Here is a 19,839-nt window from a genome sequence, read left to right as displayed (position 1 = left end):
AATATACTGCTTGGTGTAGATGAGTCCATGGATTATGTGAACTAGTACTCTATGGCTAAATTTCCACTGCAATTTCTCTGATTGTGGTATTGCACTTTGGAGCTACTGTCATAATAGAAATTGCAGTAAGAGTATGGTGCACTTGTAGTTTTGGGCAAGATTGTGTTGGTACTGTTCACCTCTTTGATCAAATAATCACAAATTTAGGAAACATTGCCTTAGAGACATCAGTAGGGCTGGATATCTAGAATGGAAACTGTCAAGGCTATAGCCTTCCTGGAAACTGCAGTTTCTGGGCAGGAAATGGCCGTTTTCTTCATCCAACGTTCGGGCTGGTTTGGGTTGCTTCATTGGAGAGGGAGAAGCACTGGGCATGCTCTCAAAGGGACTCTCTTCATGCATTTTGCAGGCCGAGGGCTGATAATAGGTTCTGAGACAAAGTTGTCTTGAACCCTGCCTGCAAATCAGCCCTGGACGTTGGGTTAAATTAACCGAATAGGGAGGTAAAAAAAGCAACTGTGTTCCTTCAAGCATCAAGTATGTTTGATTGATTTAATATTTGTTTTGAGTTGACAGTTTTTGTTTTATCATTCATTCCATAAATGTTAACAAGTTCTATTTTTATGTCAAAGGGTGTGAGCTGTGATGACCCCTTAATTACTCCACAGAGATCATTGCTGGATAAATTACAATTTTAATAGGAGAAATGCCAATTATTTTGTTGCCAGTTGACTTGGAGCATAAGGCCATTCAAGTCACTACTGGGAAAAAAAGCATTCAAAAACTCTTCCATTCCAAATGCAGTGGTTTAGGAGAGCATTAGAATTAAATCGTTAAAGTAACTAAGGCTGCAGTCCTATACACACTTACCTGGGAGTGAGTGGCATTGAACTTATGGTCAAGTGGAGTTGACATGTACAGGTTTTCACTGTGAATCTTAAATGAGAACAGCTTGTTCATAATACCCACTAAAGTTTCATGGAGAATATGGCTATTGAGGGCCACTAGTCATGATGTGTGAATATTATCTCCAGTATCCGAGGCAGTGATAGTATGCTGCTTCATACGAGTTGCAGGGGAACATGTGGCCTTTTTGCCCTGCTATTGTATTCATGTCCTATTTTGGGGCTTCCCATGGGCATCAGGTAAGCAACTATCAGAACGGAATGCTGGGCTAGATAAGCCTTTAGTCTGATGCAGCATGGCTCTTCTGATGTTAGAAACCTGGTTTATTGGGTAGTTTGAAACAATAGCACTGGAGATTTCACTATTTGTTTACTTTACTTATGAGCCTGAATACAAGTTCTTCTGAAAGTGATCCTGTCCATTGAAACAAAGGGGAGTTGTTTATCAAAGGGAGGAGCTCCAAGTACTTATGGTTTCTTGGTTTAAAACATAACAAAATGCTTGGGTTCCTTCTGATTCAAGATGCTAATTTTGACCTATGAAGTCCTCAGTCACTGGGCTATTGTGCATCAAAGAGACAACATTCTCTCCTTTGTTCCATCATGACCTTTCTTTTCAGTGAAGAATGGTATCTTCACTATACCTAGTGATGTGCGTTTTCCAGGAATTTTTGAATTAGAAATGTTTTGATGCCCTAGAGAGTGATTGAATTTAACATGTTTATTTTCCTTGTATTTAGTAAACAAAGCTAAAAAAAGATACCTCATGTTATTATTATTTTTGACCTAATACACTGCAAGTGTACACTGCAAGTGCAATATTACCTGAAATATTTTATGAGAGGTGGGGATTAAAGCACACTGATGAAGATAGTCAGCAGCCTCTGAACTTGGAGGCTGCCAAGCATCCAGTGCAGGGTGGTTGGAGCACGGGCGATCTTTGCCTCACTCTCCAGCTGCCCTGCATTTCCGCTAGTCAGGCTGTGTCACCCATATAGCAGTGGCGCTTCGGAGGGGAAGGGAAGGAGGCTGGTCTGGCCATAGGAAACGTCTCTTCCCCTTCTCACCCCGGGAATGTCCCCTTTTCCAGTGTCTGTGCTCCTTTCCCAAAAGTGGAGATGTAGCCAGAACTGTGAGGATGGGGTGGTGGCGGGGAGCACAGTTTCTAGGCTCCTTGGTCAGTGCCCTGTTTCTGATTTCGGAGCCCAGAAACCAAACAATCGCTGTCCTTAATGTTTTTTTAAATGCACTTAATGTTATTTCATTGTTACTAAGGAGCTTATGAAATTCACAGTATTCAGAAATCCTACAACTAGGAGAGATCTGTACAAAAATCCATATATCAGGAGAAATGCAAAAAAATAATAATGCATATGGATTTCCATGCTTACTTTTTACTCAAAAATTCACAAACTGATGTTGAAACAGGATGGAAAGAACTTATGTTTCAAACAGCTTGAAAGTTGTAGAAATTGAAACAGATTCATCCATCCCTAGTCAAGACAGGTACATGGTCCTTTGAAGACATCATGTGTTGGTAGTAGTGGTGGTGTTGGGGTGATATTTGTATTTAGCCTATTAACCATAGCCTAAGAATCTCTCCCATCGAGCTAGGTCAAAAGAGGAAAGGCATTCTTACAGAACAAGGATATAATTGCTTATTCTGAGAATGGTACTGGAGATAGCAGGGCAGTGATTTCCTATTGTCTGTGGTGGGACAGTGATTTCCTATTGAAACACCACACATCTAACCCTGCAAAGCATGCTGCATTGCAGAGTGCTATACTTTGGTTGGAATGATACAGTTTATGTTCCAGATATGCTGTAGAACGTCATTTTTACTGTCTTCTTGTAGTAGCAAACCTTTCTTTTGTATTTGTCAAACAAAAGTCTTAGAACATGTCCTCCTGTGCCAAAATTCCTTAGGCATTCTGTTGTTTAGATGGGTCATACACAAAGATAAAGTAAGCAGTATGTGTAGCAGTTGTGGCTGAATCAGTTTTTGATAACTTTCCCCCCCATTTTCTCAAAGAAATGATATGAAGAAAGGTTCGAGGGTTATTTCTTTTAAAATCTTTGGATTTTTTTTTGATTTTATTTTTGCCAGCTTCTGCAACATTTGAAGACTTTCAGATTCGACCACATGCTCTGTTTGTTCATTCATACAGAGCACCAGCCTTCTGCGACCACTGTGGAGAAATGCTGTGGGGTCTTGTACGTCAAGGACTTAAATGTGAGGGTGAGTGAAGGGTCTGCCTGCTGTGTATTATCTGTAGGAAATAGATGTGCTTGAAAAATGTCTGGGCTGCAGCAAAGAAATGAATCATACATTTAGATCCTGAAGTCACAATCCCTCCCTAAGGACATTTGCTATTTTTTATTATTACTGATAATACTGACTAGTAGTGAAGTTTCTGAACATGCAACAGGATCTATTGACATTCTCACATTCATTTCTATGGAACCATCCACTTTTAAAGGCGAAAGTAAATTCCCTACAGCTGGACATGCTGAGAGGTGGGCTAAAATCATTGGGTTCCTCAGTGCCTGGACAAGAGCAAGCTACAAACACCTTAGTAATGTCTGTTTAGAGGATGGAGTTTGATGCGTTTTGTAGGCTTGGCTATTGCTGAAAGAAAAATTGTGCACTTGAGGGAATCTAGCACAATAACAGTATATTCTTTTTATTGTTTTTTATATGTATGTTTAAACTATTAGATTTTGTTCCATTTATGTTTACTATCACCAGTACGCCCAACCCAGTTGTTTTGTTGCTATATTACTAAGGGGTTGGCAGAAATTTCCTGTTTTGGTTAGGTCCGCTCGAGGGTACCCACATGATAGACACAAGCATGTAGTTTGAACCTTTGCACAAGAATTTCCAGAAACAGAGAACCTCCTCTAGTTCAGTGACACTTTTGTCATGTAGCACTAGGAAAAGGTTTTCCACAAGTAGAAAGGCACCTTTTGGGTTCAGCTCTTTGACATAGATTCACCAGTTCAGTTTTTAGAATCGAAACTTTTCTTTATTAAGAAATTCTTTTTTATTTTTTGAACAAGCCATCAAACTTTCCTGAATTGTGCACAATTTAACAGGCTTCCTTATTCAAAGGTGGGGATTTCAAGAAAAGGAGGCAGTTTCGTTAAAAATCACTAATTTTCATTGTGAATGATTAGCAGATTTCTTCATATTGAAATAATTTGTAATAGGCATGTTTCTTTTCCTTTCAGGATGTGGCCTAAACTATCACAAGAGATGTGCATTTAAAATCCCTAACAACTGCAGCTGTGTTCGGAAGAGGCGGCTTTCAAATGTTTCCTTAACAGGACTTAGTAATATCAGGACAGTGTCTGCAGAAGTTTCATCTACTACTACAGATGAAGCTCTACTGGTATAAAATTATTAAAGTAGTATAGGCCATACAATAATGAATGAATGCATTTGGACACTTGATTATCTCTTTTCCAGTCTAAGGGGGACGTTTCACATGTATCTACCATGACACATCATTCACTATTTGTGATGTGCCTGGAAGTACATACAAAATAATACAGTCAGTTCATAGTCTACTGCAAACTTGCTACTAGAAATGAGTACTTTACACATGCAGCTTTGTATGGTGGGGACTACCATACTGTTTTTGTGTTTTATATTGCTATTTTTATTTTTAAACTACTTTGAGATCTGTTATGAAGCAATATAAATTTAATAAATACATTATATTTCCCATCCCCACCTTTTGGAGTAGGGTGAATGCCTGTGCAAAGCTGCACATTTCTAAGTTGAAAGTATTTTCTTGAAACCATACTTTTTTGTCTCTGAAAACTTAGTGACTTGGATGCAGGCTAATCAATTTCCCATGGAAATCAATGGGATTTAAGCTATCATGGAGAACATGCCCGTTGATTTTCTTGGGACCTAAGTTCAACTAACTGAATCTCCTTTATAATTAAGTCCCACAGAATGTAATAGGACTTAGTTCTGAGTAGATATGTATAGGATTGCACTGTAAGTCTGGATCCAGCCCAATGTACACATATTTCACGATTTTTTGCCATTCTAATTCTTAGTATAATTAGAGTACAATCCAAAGCACATCTGCTCAGATGTAAATCCTATGTAGTTCAATGGGACTAGCTCTCTTGGAATTACGTTTTTAGGATTGCAGCATTAAAATTATATTCTAATTCACTAGCTCAGAGATTGGTGTGGGAACATAATCCAGGGCTTGGGAACTGCTCGTCCTCATCTCTGTCCATTGGCCATGCTGGCTGGGGCTCAGGGGAATTGGAGTCCAATGTCATCAGAAAAACCACAGGTTTCCCATCCCTGACTTAGTCATACAACAAAGGTGAAGCTAAATAGGTGTACCAGTTCATGTAAGCGATTTTTGTTACCTTTCTGAAGAAAGAGCAGGAAACAAAATAGAATGTAAAAACATATCAAACAATAATGTCAGCTTATGATATGTAAAATTAGTTGTACTTGATTCCTCATACAGTGGATAACATACAGGCATATGAATTCATTTGCCAAACTACTGCATTGCTGTGCTCTCCAGACAGAGAGCACTTTCGCTCATTTTAGCGTTTACCCCCAGAAGCACTATATTGTGGCTTGCGAGTGGAGAAGGAAGCATGGAATAAAGTCACAGAAAACAGAGCTTGGGATAAACTAGAGCGTCATTATTTAAGCAACAAGGGAGGCCTTAACTAGACCGGGCTTTATCCCGGAGCGAACCCCGGGATCGTCCCTGTGCATCCACATGATGCACAGGGGAACCTGGGATCAGGGAAGGATCATCCCTCCCTTGCCCCAGGATACAGCCCTCCCCTTTGGACCTGCTTTTTCTGTGCTCTCGGGCTGAGCCCAAGACCGCGGAACGTGTGGCCCGTTGCCGCAGTTTGACCCAGCTCTGCGCGAAGCTGCGCACAGGGTGCAGTGCTCCTCAAGAGCGCTGCGCCCATCGGGTTTAGGGTGGGGGGAGCAGGGAAACTAAACTAAATTTAAAAAACACTTACCTTCAGCGCACAAGCGTTCATGCGCTCCGTCTCCTTTAAAAAATAAAAATGGGTGCAACGCTTCTCTTCCTGAGGTCGTTGCGCCTCACGTGTAAACGGAGGAGGGATCTCGTGTTAAACGCAATGTGAAATCTTCCCTCCTCCGTCCTGGATTAAAAGGTAGGTCTAGTTAAGGCTGGAGATTCAGCCCCTATCTGGATCCACAAGTGAAAGTGCAGGAACCTGTATGTCCTTATCTCAGGCAACTTGCCTGTCTTTATGGGCGTGCCACTCTCCTAAGCCAGGAGTCAGGTAAACCTGGCCTCTCTCTTATACGGCACTTTGAAAGTGTGGGGAGACCACCCCACATCACCCCCACTCAAAACCATAAAACTCTGAGTAGATGAGGCAGGAGGATCTCCAAAGGGATACCATATCGTGACTCGGGAGCCATAAAAGTAGCGAAGAGCAAGACCTCCGGATATGCCAATCACCAAAAGGTGACAGAGTGGTCACCATTCCTATTCTGCTAAGCAAATTCCCGCATATCCTGCCAACGAATCAACCTATTTATCCACCCTCCCAATAAAACCTCCACTATGGAGTAGGCAAAAACCTCCCCACCATTTATGGGGAGGAAAAAAATCCTACTCAGCCCTCCCCCCGAAGGGAGAAACTGGCTAAGTCCCATACTAGAAGAAGGGAGGGAGAGTGGGAGCTGAAAGAACCAGAGAGGCTGATGGTCGGGCGGGGACAGCCTTTATAGGCTTGCCTCGCCCTTGCCCATGGTCCACACATGGACCAGGTGTGCCTACATGTGAGGCCTTTATTCCCCTCCTCCCCACCCGCAACAACTGCTCTTCCTGCCCAAGCCATGCCGGCTGAGCAGGGGAATGGACTTCTAGCAGTAGGGGCCACACACACTGCTGTCAGCTCCCTGGGCACCCAGTGCCAGGCCAGCACTGGTTACTATCCATTAAGATGTAATTGACAGGAGTTGTGATGAAAGGGGGCAAGGGGAGCCATAGCTCAGTAGAGCACATTCTTTGCATGCAGAAAGCCCCAGGTTCATTTCCTGGCAACTCTGGATAGCAGGATTGGGGGGGGACACTTTTCTTTTGGGGGCCTTGGAGTACTGCTGGTCATCAAAACTAGCCCAGAAGGGCCAGTAGTCTGACATGCCATAAAGCAGCTTCACATGGAGTTCAAGATAAATAATGTAAAGCATTTTACACTTTAAAAGTCATATGTAATAATAAATTAATAGTGGCCATCATCATCATCATCATCAGGGGAGGAGGAGATGCTGGTAACCAAATAGCTTCTTTAGCAAGTCCAAGGGCTTGAGCATGCTGAGTGGAGTTTCTTCGGGTGTCACTGCCTCCATTCCCCACTCCTTTGAATAGCAAAATTCTATCGCTAAATCACAAGTTGGTTTTAAAGCTTTCCTCCTTTTTTAAATAATGACTTTGTGGCACCCAGGCATCTATTGTTTAAAACCGGAAATTTGCTTCAGCATACAGAAGTCACTGCACTGTTCCTTGGATGGATCTTGCCCAAGTAATTATTGGGAAGCCCCTATTTTCCCATAAAACATGTTAGCTGTCTTTCACCATAAATGGCTCATAACAGATTTGCTATTAATTTAAGTAAGACCATAACCTAAGTAAAGCAAAGCGCACTGGTACCAATTTTTATTTTTTTTAAAAAAATTGCATTGGCACCTTGGAAATGTTCAGAGAAGCCAGTTCTAGCTTTATCTTTTGTGATATTGTGCCATGTGCCAGCCTCTTTGGGTATTTGATCCAAAGCACTTTCGTTCTGATGCAGTAAATTTATTTATTTATTTATTTTATTACATTTATATACCGCCCCCCAGCCGAAGCTCTCTGGGCGGTTTACAACAAATCTTAAGTGTAGGCTAAATACATTGTAAACATCAGTTTCTCATTTGTCTTTCTCATGTGAGACAAGTCAGGAATAAACTAAAACAACATTCTTGCTTTAAAAAATGAATGTTTATGCAAAAAATGTTCTCATTGGTTTACTTCATGAGTCCCATAAAGAAAATCAACCCCATTGCAGAAGCATATGTCAGAGTATAGCAATGGCGTATTTCACATGAACAATAAAATGTCGGTTACATCTTTTTACTTTGGCCATGGAATAATTCTCTACTAGTCTGCACCAAATTGTTCAGAGAGTGAAGACATACCACTGTCTGTTAACCCTTTGTGTGAGAAAGCTTCCTCAGAGCCTTCTTCAGGCAGATGGAACCTTCTAGGCAAATGTAGCTCCACTCCACCACTTTTCCTGGAGTCTGAGAAGGATATGTATTACAAGCATGAAAGTTACGACAAGTCAACTGCCCAGCTGTAATTTCATGGTATTCTACAAATACTTTTAAAAGTTATATTTAATGATTTAGCTTAAAGATTGGAGGTGACATCCAACATTATATGAAAACACCTCAGCTTGTGCAATGGAACTTCCTCTTCCTGTCTTTTTGCCTGCAGCCCTTGTGTAGGTGGCACACTCGGGGATCCGCAGGGGCAGAGGGAATCCATTTTGTCAGTGGTGTCTGTTCGGCTTCAGACACAGCTGGAAGGCCGCTGTATTCATTTGACAGCTAGGTTTCTTCCGACAGAAGCATTCAAAAATCTATATAATTCTATAGTACAGACATTTGTACAAATAATGGCAATGGATAATGCATGCATGTTTCTATCATCATCATTATTTTACCCTAAACAATTCCCATATAATATTGCTTTATGTTTCCCTCTTTTTTTCTTTGTTCTCTTTGCTTTTCCTTCTGTAGATTCCTACAAGCCCTAGCTTTGAGGTACGTACTTATTTTACATTCCTTTCTTTCAGCACATCATGTCTAAACATGTTACAAATTCAACAATTCTTATTTTGCAGTGAATCTGATATCAAAGTAGGGTTGTGTCACATTTATTTCTTTAATACAGAGAAACTGGAAATCTGTTTAAAATATGTTGATCTGAAAATGTATTTTCACCCTCAAACTGAGATGCTAAGAGGGTCTTTTATAATCCCAGTTGCAATAAACAGCAACATTTTAAAAGTACAGTGCAAAGCTATCATGGTGCTATATGCCAATTATGGATACCTGTGCCAGGAAATAAGTGCTCTCAAGGTAAAGTATTGATGTCTGTGCGGTATTGATATCTTCTTAGAAAGAGTTACCCAGACGGTGCCTCCCATTTTGGCCCACATCTTGGAGAAACTTCATTTGCATTAATGAGACATTTAGAGCACAATCCGATGAAGATAGTCAGCAGCCTCTGAACTCGGAGGCTGCCGAGTATCCAATTCAGGGCAGATGGAGCATGGAGATGACCTTCACCTCTGCTCACCAGCCACCCCTCATTTCTGCTAGACAGGCAGCAGCACTTTGGAGGGAGAGGGAACAAGGCTGGGATGGCCTCATTGTATGGCCACTAATGCAGACTCCTTCCCTCCCCACCCCCGGAAACACCCCCTTTCTCCTACTCCATGCTGTTTCTGAGCATGGAAATGTAGCCACAAGCACACTGGCTACAAGGGGGATGGGAGGGACAGGGGCAGAGAGTATAGCTTCTGGGCTCCAAAGTCAAAGGCCTATTTTTGACCTTAGAACCCAGAAACTGAACAATCCTATGTTCAGACGCTGTCTAGGGGACAGAGGAATGTTCCTTTATTTTCCATATTTTTAAATAAAAATGCTTTTGCTGCAGTAAAGCAAAGGATATTTTATCAAAGGAAGAGCTACTAATTTATACTGGATTAAGAGTGAAGAGCTTCAGCCCAGGGTCCAAGATATTGAAGGCCATTTTGTGGCTTTGTCAAAGAACAGCAGTATCTGTGGCAGAAGCATCGATATTTCAGGAAACAACTGAATATGAAGTTGAATGCACTGACAGAGTAGGATAGAGTAGGAATTTGGAGATGGATGTGTTGATAAGATTGCTGGTATTAGGATTTCATTTATTACTTCAGGCTATCCTAGTTGGAAAGTGATTTTCATCAGATCTGCTTCCAAGTCACTTTTACAAAATTAAAATATCAAGTAACAATAAAACTGCGTAACCAAAACAATCAACAGATAAAATCAGAATAGTCCACAAGTTTTTAAACATGCCTCCAATACTTTAAAAGCCGAGGAGAATTAAAAAGGGGTTGTCTGGAGGTGAAACGAAACCAGTGTTGATGTCAAGTGAGCTTTCCTTGGGAAGGGTGTCTCATAGGTGAGGTACCAAATAAGACCTTCTCTCTCACTGTCACTGGTTTCATCTGTAATTAGAAATGAGCAGAGCGAATGATATGGCAGAAGGAACTCCTTCAGGCATTTAGGTCCTTGTCAGGTTATTTTAGAGAAGAAGCGGCATAAGAAATGGATGCCTAACAGGACAACTTTATTGTTGGGAACAATCTAGAATAGCTGCAGTTTGGACACTGTTTGGACACAGTGCCACCTATAGTTGGAATAGCAATATAGCATTTTAACTCCTCATTTCAGTTCCAAGGCATTTAGGTTAAACTCTCCATTACAGCCCAAAGCCATTTAGGAGTTCAAAACTCAACCTAGCACTTTGAATGGGCTCAGAAACAGCTGTTGGGACTCTTTTAACTGGAGCTGAGCTGAAATTCCAGTCTCCCCATTCACAGGAAATTCATCCTGAGAAGGGGAGGAGCATTTTTGGTGTGTGTGTGTGTGTGTGTGTGTAGAATTTCCCCAAATATCTTGGGGGAGGGGGTATCTTATTTTTACCAAGAGTTTTGTACATGTGTTCCTGTAATGTTTAAACACTGATGGCTGCTTATAGCAGTGATGAGCACTCCCTGGGGCTCCTCCAAGCATTTATCATGCTTGAGGAGATCCATGGGAACAAAACTAAATATTATCCTGAACTGTGTCTCTTACAAACAAAAATAAACTATCGGAACCATTGACTCAAACCACTTGTGTGCAGGAGTGGAGATAGTTTAATGGAAGAGTACTTGCTTTGCATATATAAGTCATAGGTTCAATTCTTGGCATCTCCAGTTGAAAGGATCTCCCTAATAGGGTCAGAAGATTCACTAGAGAGCTGCTTTTAGGCAGAGTAGATAATACTGGAATAATATTTCAGTTCTGTGCATGTCTACTCAGAAGCGAGGCCCAATGAGTTCAAGTGAATTTAATCACAGATAAGTGGGTGTAGGATTGCAGCCGAAATGGCTATTTCATATGTTTGTATGACATGAATATTTTTTATGGAGGTCATAACTGAGGAAAAGTGAGAACAGAAAACCCATAATTGCTATTTAGGAATTGCCATTCTTTCTTGCTTACTTCCTTGGTGGAAGCCCCTGTCTTTGTGATGTACTAACTGATACCATTACTTAGATATTGGAGTTACAGCTTTGGTTACAGCCTAACCAGAACAGAATTGCTGCACATTACAGTTTTGTTGTTGAAAGGGCACAATATTGGAAACACTGATTCTGTTGACATTGCTGAAATCTGTTTTTAAAAATTGAATTTTCTTCTGAATTGTATTAGGAACACTGTTTCTTGTTTATTTTTAATCCCATAAGAACAATATGGGCTGTCTAATAATATTTTATGGTTTGGATTGAATCAGCTTTACTGTAACAGCTTGGCAGCTGTGCGATTTAAATAACTGCACACATGTGCAACCTTCTTACCATTTGCAAAAGATGCATGAAATGCTGTGTTGTCCAGCTTCAAAGTAAGATACTTGTTGAGAAATAATTGTACAGATCTACTTAGTGCCTGGGCAATTTCTGGTTTCTGTAGTTTCCATAGTGTAATCTAGTTAAGCAATTGTTTCCTGGTAAGTATCCAAGGTTCCTGAGTCAGGAATCTGGCTGGCTATCCGGAAAAAAATAATTCACATCTCTCTTAACTAACCATGAACACATTGGATAAAGAAGTATGAGTTCAGTGCAGCAGTATTGAGTTTTAGCAGATACTTCTACAAGAAATAATTTAACGTCATGATGAAAACTACATTACTACGATATTTGAAAATCATCCAGAACAAAGATATTATTTTAGGGCTGTCAACCCATTGAAAGAAGTTGACTAATTGTATTTCTAATTGATTTATTCATTAATCAGTTAAATGCATAAATTTGCAGGGGTTGGATACAGACTTAGGCCATTGCCTGACCAGGCTATATCCTGGGCTGATACCCGGGATCATGCCTGTGCGTCCAGATGACGCATAGGGGATCCCGGGCTCAGGGAGGGATCAGCCCTCCCTGGCATGGGATATAGCCTACCCCTTCTAGCCCAATTTTTCCCACAGTCTGGGGCTGAGCCCGAGACCGCGAGAGTGTAGCCTGTTCCGCCACTTTTCCTGGCTCCGTGAAATTACTCTCGCGTAACCGGGAGAAGCCGTGCACGGGGCGCAGCGCTCCCCAGGAGCGCTGCGCCCATCAGGGGCAGGGTGGGGGGAGCGGGGAGAATGGTGTTTTTTTAAAAAAAAACCACACAACTTAACTAAGCACACGGGGGGTAGTGCGCATCCGGTCCCTTTAAGAAAATAAAAAAATGGTGGGTGCGATGGCTCTCTTCGTGAGTTCGTCGCACTTCGTGTGTAAACGAGGGCGAGATCCCACGATAGTTGCATCGCAGGCTCTCCCCTCGTCCGGCGCGGATTTTAAGGTAGGTCTAGCAAAGGCCTCAGTCATGCTTAGAGTAGACCCATCAAAATCAATGGGGCAAGTTAGACATGACTTCACTTATCACCCATTGATTTCAATGGTTCTACTCTATGACTTATTCTGAATACAACCTGATATTTTATCATGACGAAAGGAAAGAAAAGCATGCCACTGTAAATGGAAGCCATATGTCTGGTCCTCTTAATAATGTCTAGAACTTTCCCATGTCCTCCACTGGTTCTGCACCCCAAATTTTCTTGAGGCTCGGCTTTCAATGCAAAAGCTAGAGGTAAGTGAGGAGCTCATGTGAGCATCATGGAGTGTTGTAGCACTGGCCTGAGTAAAACTAGAAACTTCTAAAGTGTATTCATATGTGTATATAAAACAGGGAGCTGTTTTACATGAATCTTTTTTTATTTATATTTATAAAACATGACATTTACTCAGATGACTTTATTAATCTATCTCCATATTTTAGCAGAAATCACCTCCTGATTCATTTGGGAGAGAGAAGAGGTCCAATTCTCAGTCATACATTGGACGACCCATTCAGCTTGACAAGATCTTGCTTTCCAAGGTTAAAGTGCCTCATACTTTTGTGATCCATTCATATACACGGCCAACAGTTTGTCAGTACTGCAAGAAGCTACTCAAAGGACTTTTTAGACAGGGTTTGCAATGCAAAGGTAAGCATACTGAAGAACTGGAAAGAGGTTCATTAGATGCCTGTAAGACAAAGGTTTTAAATGCAGCATTAAAATTGTATTTTCAAGCTTGTTTTTTTATTTATTAAAAAAAAGTTTCATATTTGATTTGATTTTCTTCTTCTGGAGAGGAAGGGGAAAGGCTATGTAAGTTGCTGAAGCATCAATCCCTCACCACTGAAATGCTATTGTACCAACGCTGGTTTTGGAAAGTTCCTTAGTTATTAACTTCATACTCATCCAACATTGAGGTCTAGAAAGTCAGAACAGTTTTTAAAAATGGAAACGTGACATTCTTTGGATGCCGAATTTCTTCATATTGTTTGGGCTTTTATCCGGAATCATGGAATGTGCAAGGCCTTGATTGCATCCCTCTCATAATTGGTGAGTGTTAGCTTTGGCAACCAAACTATCCATCAAACGGAGAATAAAAACATGTTCTTCATGTTTCCATTCACAAGGTGAAACAGTCAAGGCTGCCATATTGGTTTCTGTACTAATTAATTTAAACTGATTATCGAAAAGTGCTCTTCTTGAGAACATTATTTATGTAACATTCTGCTGTTTGTATTTATATGTAACCCGTGAATGCTGCAACTTTGTGCAAGAAAAGTGCAGAATGTGGAATTTTTACAGAGAATCAAGCACCTGACAATTCTAGCTGTCAACTATTAAACGAGCCCTCCAACTTTCTAGCCTACATAGCTTTGAGGATACGTACAGATGTATGTGGAATCCCTACTAAAATCTCAGTAGCTGGAGCTAGCGGGGAGTTTAGTAAGATTTCCAGTGGTTGAGTTGCTTGCTTGATCCCATGGCTAGCAAAACCAGAATGAAAGTATCGACTTCAGGAAAAGCTGCAGAGTAAATGATGCAAAAAGTATGATATGTTAGGCACTTTTGCTCAATTTGCACAATTTGTACAGATTACAGAGTTCAGCTTTCTTGGTAAAGATATGGCTAAATGGCATTCTACATGTTTTATTTATTATTTATTTATTTATTACATTTTTATACCGCCCAATAGCCGAAGCTCTCTGGGCAGTTCACAAAAATTAAAACCACAGTAAAACACCCAACAGGTTAAAACACAATTACGAAATACAGTATAAAAAGCGCAACCAGGATAAAACCACGCAGCAAAGTTGATATAAGATTAAAATACAGAGTTAAAACAGTAAAATTTAAATTTAAGTTAAAATTAAGTGTTAAAATACTGAGTGAATAAAAAAGTCTTCAGCTGGCGACGAAAGCAGTACAGTGTAGGCGCCAGGCGGACCTCTCTGGGGAGCTCGTTCCACAACCGGGGTGCCACAGCGGAGAAAGCCCTCCTCCTAGTAGCCACCTGCCTCACTTCCTTTGGCAGGGGCTCACGGAGAAGGGCCCCTGTAGATGATCTTAAGGTCCGGGTAGGTACATATGGGAGGAGGCGTTCCTTCAGATAACCTGGTCCCAAACCGTTTAGGGCTTTAAATGTCAATACCAGCACTTTGAATTGGGCCCGGACCTGGACTGGCAGCCAATGAAGCTGGAAAATGACTGGCGTAATGTGATCTCGTTGGCCAGTCCCTGTTAATAACCTTGCTGCCCTATTTTGTACCAGCTGAAGCTTCCGGACCATTTTCAAAGGCAGCCCCACGTATAACGCATTGCAGTAATCCAAGCGAGAGGTTATCAGAGCATGGATAACTGTAGCTAGGCTATCTCTGTCCAGATAAGGGCGTAGTTGGTATATCAGCCTAAGCTGATAAAAGGTGCTCTTTGCCACTGAGTTCACCTGTGCCTCAAGTGACAGTTCTGGATCGAAGAGCACCCCCAAACTACGGACCCGATCCTTTAGGGAGAGTGCAACCCCGTCCAAGACAGGGAAAACATCACCTCGCCGGACAGATGAACCGCCCGCTAACAGTACCTCCGTCTTGTCTGGATTGAGTCTCAGTTTGTTAGCCTTCATCCAGTCCATTACCGTGCCCAGGCACTGGTTCAGAACAGTCACTGCCTCACCTGGGTTTGATGAAAAGGAAAGGTAGAGCTGGGTATCATCCGCATATTGATTGTTGGCTTATTCAAGCAAGAATGAGACTTTACATCCAAATGGGCAAAGTGTGGCCCTGAAAACTAGGATCAGAACATGTTTTACAATCCTAGTTTGTGGGGAAAACACAAATTATGCTTTGCTGGTTTAGATGGAATGGAAGGAAGTGAGGGAATCGCAAATGTAGGTGGACAATGCGTCAGCTTGATATTCATTCCAACTTTCTGGACCAAGATTTGGCGTTACATCTTAGCCGAGACTCACCATCTCAGACCCAGCCTTAGTTGTACCCTGATACATACAGCTTTTCACACCTGACAATGTCATGTTATAACCATATCATTGGGAATTTTTTTGTATCTTGTCTTTAACTAGATTGCAGGTTCAACTGTCACAAACGCTGTGCACCTAAAGTGCCAAATAATTGCCTTGGGGAAGTGGCCATTAATGGAGGTAAGTTGCATTGAAGACAGTACCAATTTCTGTTCTAAAAGCCTTGTGAAGAAAGAACAGACGCTAAGTCGTGGATGAGAATATATTTTAAAATGAAAAGGAAAGAAAAAGAATCATAGGTTGCATTAAAGGAAAGAGGAAACCAATTGACGGTGTACACATTTCCTTCTCGGATAACCCTTGACTTGAACGCTAAAATATTAATTAAGATTGAACTGTCTATATCATTCTTTACAATTTGATGAAGGAAGCATAATAAAAGACTGAAAAAACAAAACAAAAGATTGTTTGAAGTTGAGGGCATAAGTTAGCTTTTCAGATCTCTTAAATGTGAGCATCATCACATGGGGGAAAATCGTGTTTCCCTACCGTCACTTCTCCGCCCCCGTGTTTGTCCCTCATCACTTCCTCTTCTGGCTGGAGGGGAAAGAGGAAGTAAATGAGGAGGTGCAGGGAACGCTTATCAGATTAGCAGATGACACAAAATTGGGTGGGATAGCTAATACCCTGGAAGACAGAAACAAACTTCAAAGTGATTCTGATAGGCTGGAGCGCTGGGCTGAAAACAACAGAATGAAATTTAATAGGGATAAATGCCAAGTTCTACACCTAGGAAAAGGAAACCAAATGCACAGTTACAAGATGGGGGACACTTGGCTCAGCAATACTACAAATGAGAAGGATATTAGAATTGTTGTAGATCACAAGCTGAACATGAGCCAACAGTGTGATGTGGCTGCAAAAAAAGCAAATGCTATTTTAGGCTGCATTAATAGAAGTATAGCTTCTAAATCACATGAAGTACTGGTTCCCCTTGATTTGGCACTGGTTAGGCCTCATAGAATCATAGAATAGTAGAGTTGGAAGGGGCCTACAAGGCCATCAAGTCCAACCCCCTGCTCAATGCAGGAATCCACCCTAAAGCATCCCTGACAGATCTTAAGTACTGCACATCTTGAGTACTGCATCCAGTTCTGGGCACCACACTTCAAGAAGGATGTGGACAAGCTGGAAGAAGTTCCGAGGAGGGCAATGAGGATAATCAGGGGTCTGGAAACAAAACCCTATGAGGAGAAACTGAAAGAACTGGGCATGTTAGCCTGAAGAAGAGAAGTCTGAGGGGAGACATGATAGCACTCTTCAAATACTTGAAAGGTTGTCACACAGAGGAGGGCCAGGATCTCTTCTCGATCATCCTAGAGTGCAGGACACAGAATAATGGGCTCAGGTTACAGGAAGCCAGATTCCAGGTGGACATCAGGAAAAACTTCCTAAATGTTAGAGCAGTAAGACAATGGAACCAATTACCTAGGGAGATGGTGGGCTCTCCCACACTAGAGGCAGATATCTAAATCATATTCCATTTTTGTGAACCGCCCAGAGAGCTTCGGCTATTGGGCGGTATAAAAATGTAATATATAAAATAAATAAATAAAATAAAATAAATTCTAGGAAGAAGACTAAAATAACAAATTAAAAATGTCGTACTTATGAACTAGCCAGCAATGGCAGCATCAGCAGCTGTGGTGAATGGCTGCAATGAGAGGGAGGGTTGAATGATGTTACTCCCCTTCCTCTCCACCCCAGTGCCTGATGCGCTGTGTTCCAGTGGTCCTTGAGAAATACAGGGTTGTATCCAATCATGTCTGCCAGCAGAACCAGGACGAGTTGGGGGTGATTCCTCATTCCTCTGCAGCCTCTGCATTCCCTCAAAATTTTCTCAGGAAGGCAGTGAAACACCTGGGATCAGATTTTCAAGTAGCACAGATGGGAGGTGAAAGAGAGAAAGTTCTGTCACATTAGTGGTCCTTTGCTAGCTCAGTGCTGGAATTAACCCCTCATTTCCTCAAGAGCTACTGATTTTTAAGAGGCCTCAGAAGTATTTGGAGCCTGTAAAGATCACCTCTTCTTTGAGATGTGCGTTAGGAGCCTTGCAATGTTCATGCAAGATGAACGTGCTTTGCCAGTGTTGCATGCTCAGTGGAACTTTCCCAGAACTCTGATGTACTCCTGCTGTGTGTAGAAGCAGCCCCTTCTGTGAATGCAATCTCATACAGATAATCTCCATATTAGAAGGCAAACAGTTTTCCCTCCCTACAGCGGTCATTACGACTGCCAAATCCCGCCTGTCAGGAGCGTTTGTCACCCTGAACATCCATCCAAGGATTACAGAAATGTTTATTGAAATTTCATTCCAAAGGATGGAAGCAAGATTACTAGTATCATAAATATATAATAAGTAAGGATCGTTCAAGAAAAGCAATTTCCTGTTGGCAGAAAATACGTATCAGCTGACAGAAATGAAACTAGAAATTTGGCCCATTCCCTCCTATGGGATGTTATTTCTGGATAAAGCATGAAAGAAAATATAGTGACACATTCTTTGTAATATTCTAGATACACTCTTGATGCTTAGGAGGGAAAAACCACACTATTTTTACAAGTGGAAAGTTCATATTCCAGTAGCATATGCTGCCATTGCTCTTTGCTTTAGACTGTGGGCATTTTTCTATAATTTTATCTGTACTCTTAAAACTGTCCCCAGCCTCCAAACCCCTCCCCATTTCTCTGCTTTCATACTCCATATCTCCTTGAACCTAAGACATTTGTTCTTCTCACACAACAACCCTTTTTATCAATAATTCTACCTATCATCCCTTGCTCTCTTTACATTTGAAACTCCCTCCACAGAATGTGGTACTACCTTCCACTCTTCCTTCAGCCCCAGCTTACAACCTACGTCATCTGTGAAACCTTTGAGCTTCCTTACATTTTTTTTAAAAAAAAGAAACACCCTGTGGCTTTCTGCTTCCGTTTTTGTTCTGGGATTGCAATTGGCTCAATTACACAGGCAGCCACATGGTTTGGATTGAATACTTCCTATGAAGGGCATGCATTCCACACCAAAAAAACAGGGGTCCAACAGACCTTCAAAATTGTGTGGTTTTAAAACTGTCAGAAACCCATGATGTGGTTAGAATATCATTCAGAGCCTCGAATGAATCCATAGGTATCCGAAGGTTTTTTAGGCGATGTGTGGGCTCGTTTCATGTTGATGGAAAACTAACTGAACACTTCCATATTAGGAAGTCACTGTTGCTGAGGGGTGAGGGAGGGGTAGTTTTGAGATTGACATCTGTGGCTAACCAATAGCCACAGTCTCCTCCCTGTCCCCCCTCCAATCACAGTGCTTAGGGGGAGGGATTGAAAATGATCTAATCCATTTTTTACCCACCCTGGAACTCATTCATTTGCTAGCTCATGGAGTGAGAAAGAGTCCTGGTTTCACTCCCCATATGCACTTCATCTTCTCTCAAGAGAGCTTGCAGAACTTTCAGAAACAAACCTCCTATAAAACTCGAAGTCCCCCATGTGTGTCCACTTGGTACCATATGTTTAAATTATGGGAGCTGTATCTGAACTAGAATGAAACTACAAGCAATTTTCTTCACTTCTTGAAAAATTGATTTTGGCTGAAAGGAAGGATTTAGGAAAAATGGCTCATATTATGAAAATAATGAAAACCATTGCATGTGAATGAGTTGTCCCAGGAAGTGATGATGATTGGCAGGCAGTGTAGATTCATACAGTCTCACAAGCCAATATTAGGATACAGAAAAGAATCTTGTGCCAAAAGCTGATCTGTGTAACACAAGTATGGATGCAACTCAGCCGGCTGTAAAGTCAAGAGAAGAAGGGGCGGTGAGAGAAAAGTACTAGTATTTCCTGTTTTGAAGACAGGACTCAAGTTTATATGCCTTGAAAAATATATTAAAAAAGGTATTATATTTATGTTTGTTCTTATCTGACCTCTCAGAAGGAGAGCACCCTCCCATTTCACCCTATTAGAGCAAACTGTTAGGAAATGCAACAAATTTTTATAAACTGAAGTTGCACAACTGTGCATCAGCAAAGTAAAGGCTAAAAGGTGCTGCACAGTTCCAGGTGTGTGTGTGGGGGTGGGGCTCAATGGTTTGAGTTTTTTTAAAAAATTAATAATCCTAAAAACCAAGAGATGAAGGGATCTGCTTCCAACTTGGCATGGCTAAATCCCTACTTA

General features: G+C 41.4%; 1 protein-coding gene across 1 annotated transcript in view; it reads left to right on the top strand.

Moving 5' to 3' along the window:
* PRKD1 (protein kinase D1) overlaps window positions 1–19,839 on the top strand; it is a 121,456-nt gene that overhangs the window by 75,208 nt on the left and 26,409 nt on the right. The window contains exons 4-8 of the mRNA XM_063118890.1: window positions 3,013–3,144; window positions 4,137–4,297; window positions 8,728–8,751; window positions 13,066–13,273; window positions 15,702–15,779. Of these exons, the coding sequence (XP_062974960.1) occupies window positions 3,013–3,144; window positions 4,137–4,297; window positions 8,728–8,751; window positions 13,066–13,273; window positions 15,702–15,779 (603 nt within the window). The remainder of the gene's footprint in view (window positions 1–3,012; window positions 3,145–4,136; window positions 4,298–8,727; window positions 8,752–13,065; window positions 13,274–15,701; window positions 15,780–19,839) is intronic.

This window comes from Elgaria multicarinata, chromosome 2 (assembly GCF_023053635.1).
Source record: "Elgaria multicarinata webbii isolate HBS135686 ecotype San Diego chromosome 2, rElgMul1.1.pri, whole genome shotgun sequence".
In the NCBI taxonomy this organism is placed as follows: Eukaryota; Metazoa; Chordata; class Lepidosauria; order Squamata; family Anguidae; genus Elgaria; species Elgaria multicarinata.
This window is presented reverse-complemented; position numbering and strand designations above follow the sequence as displayed.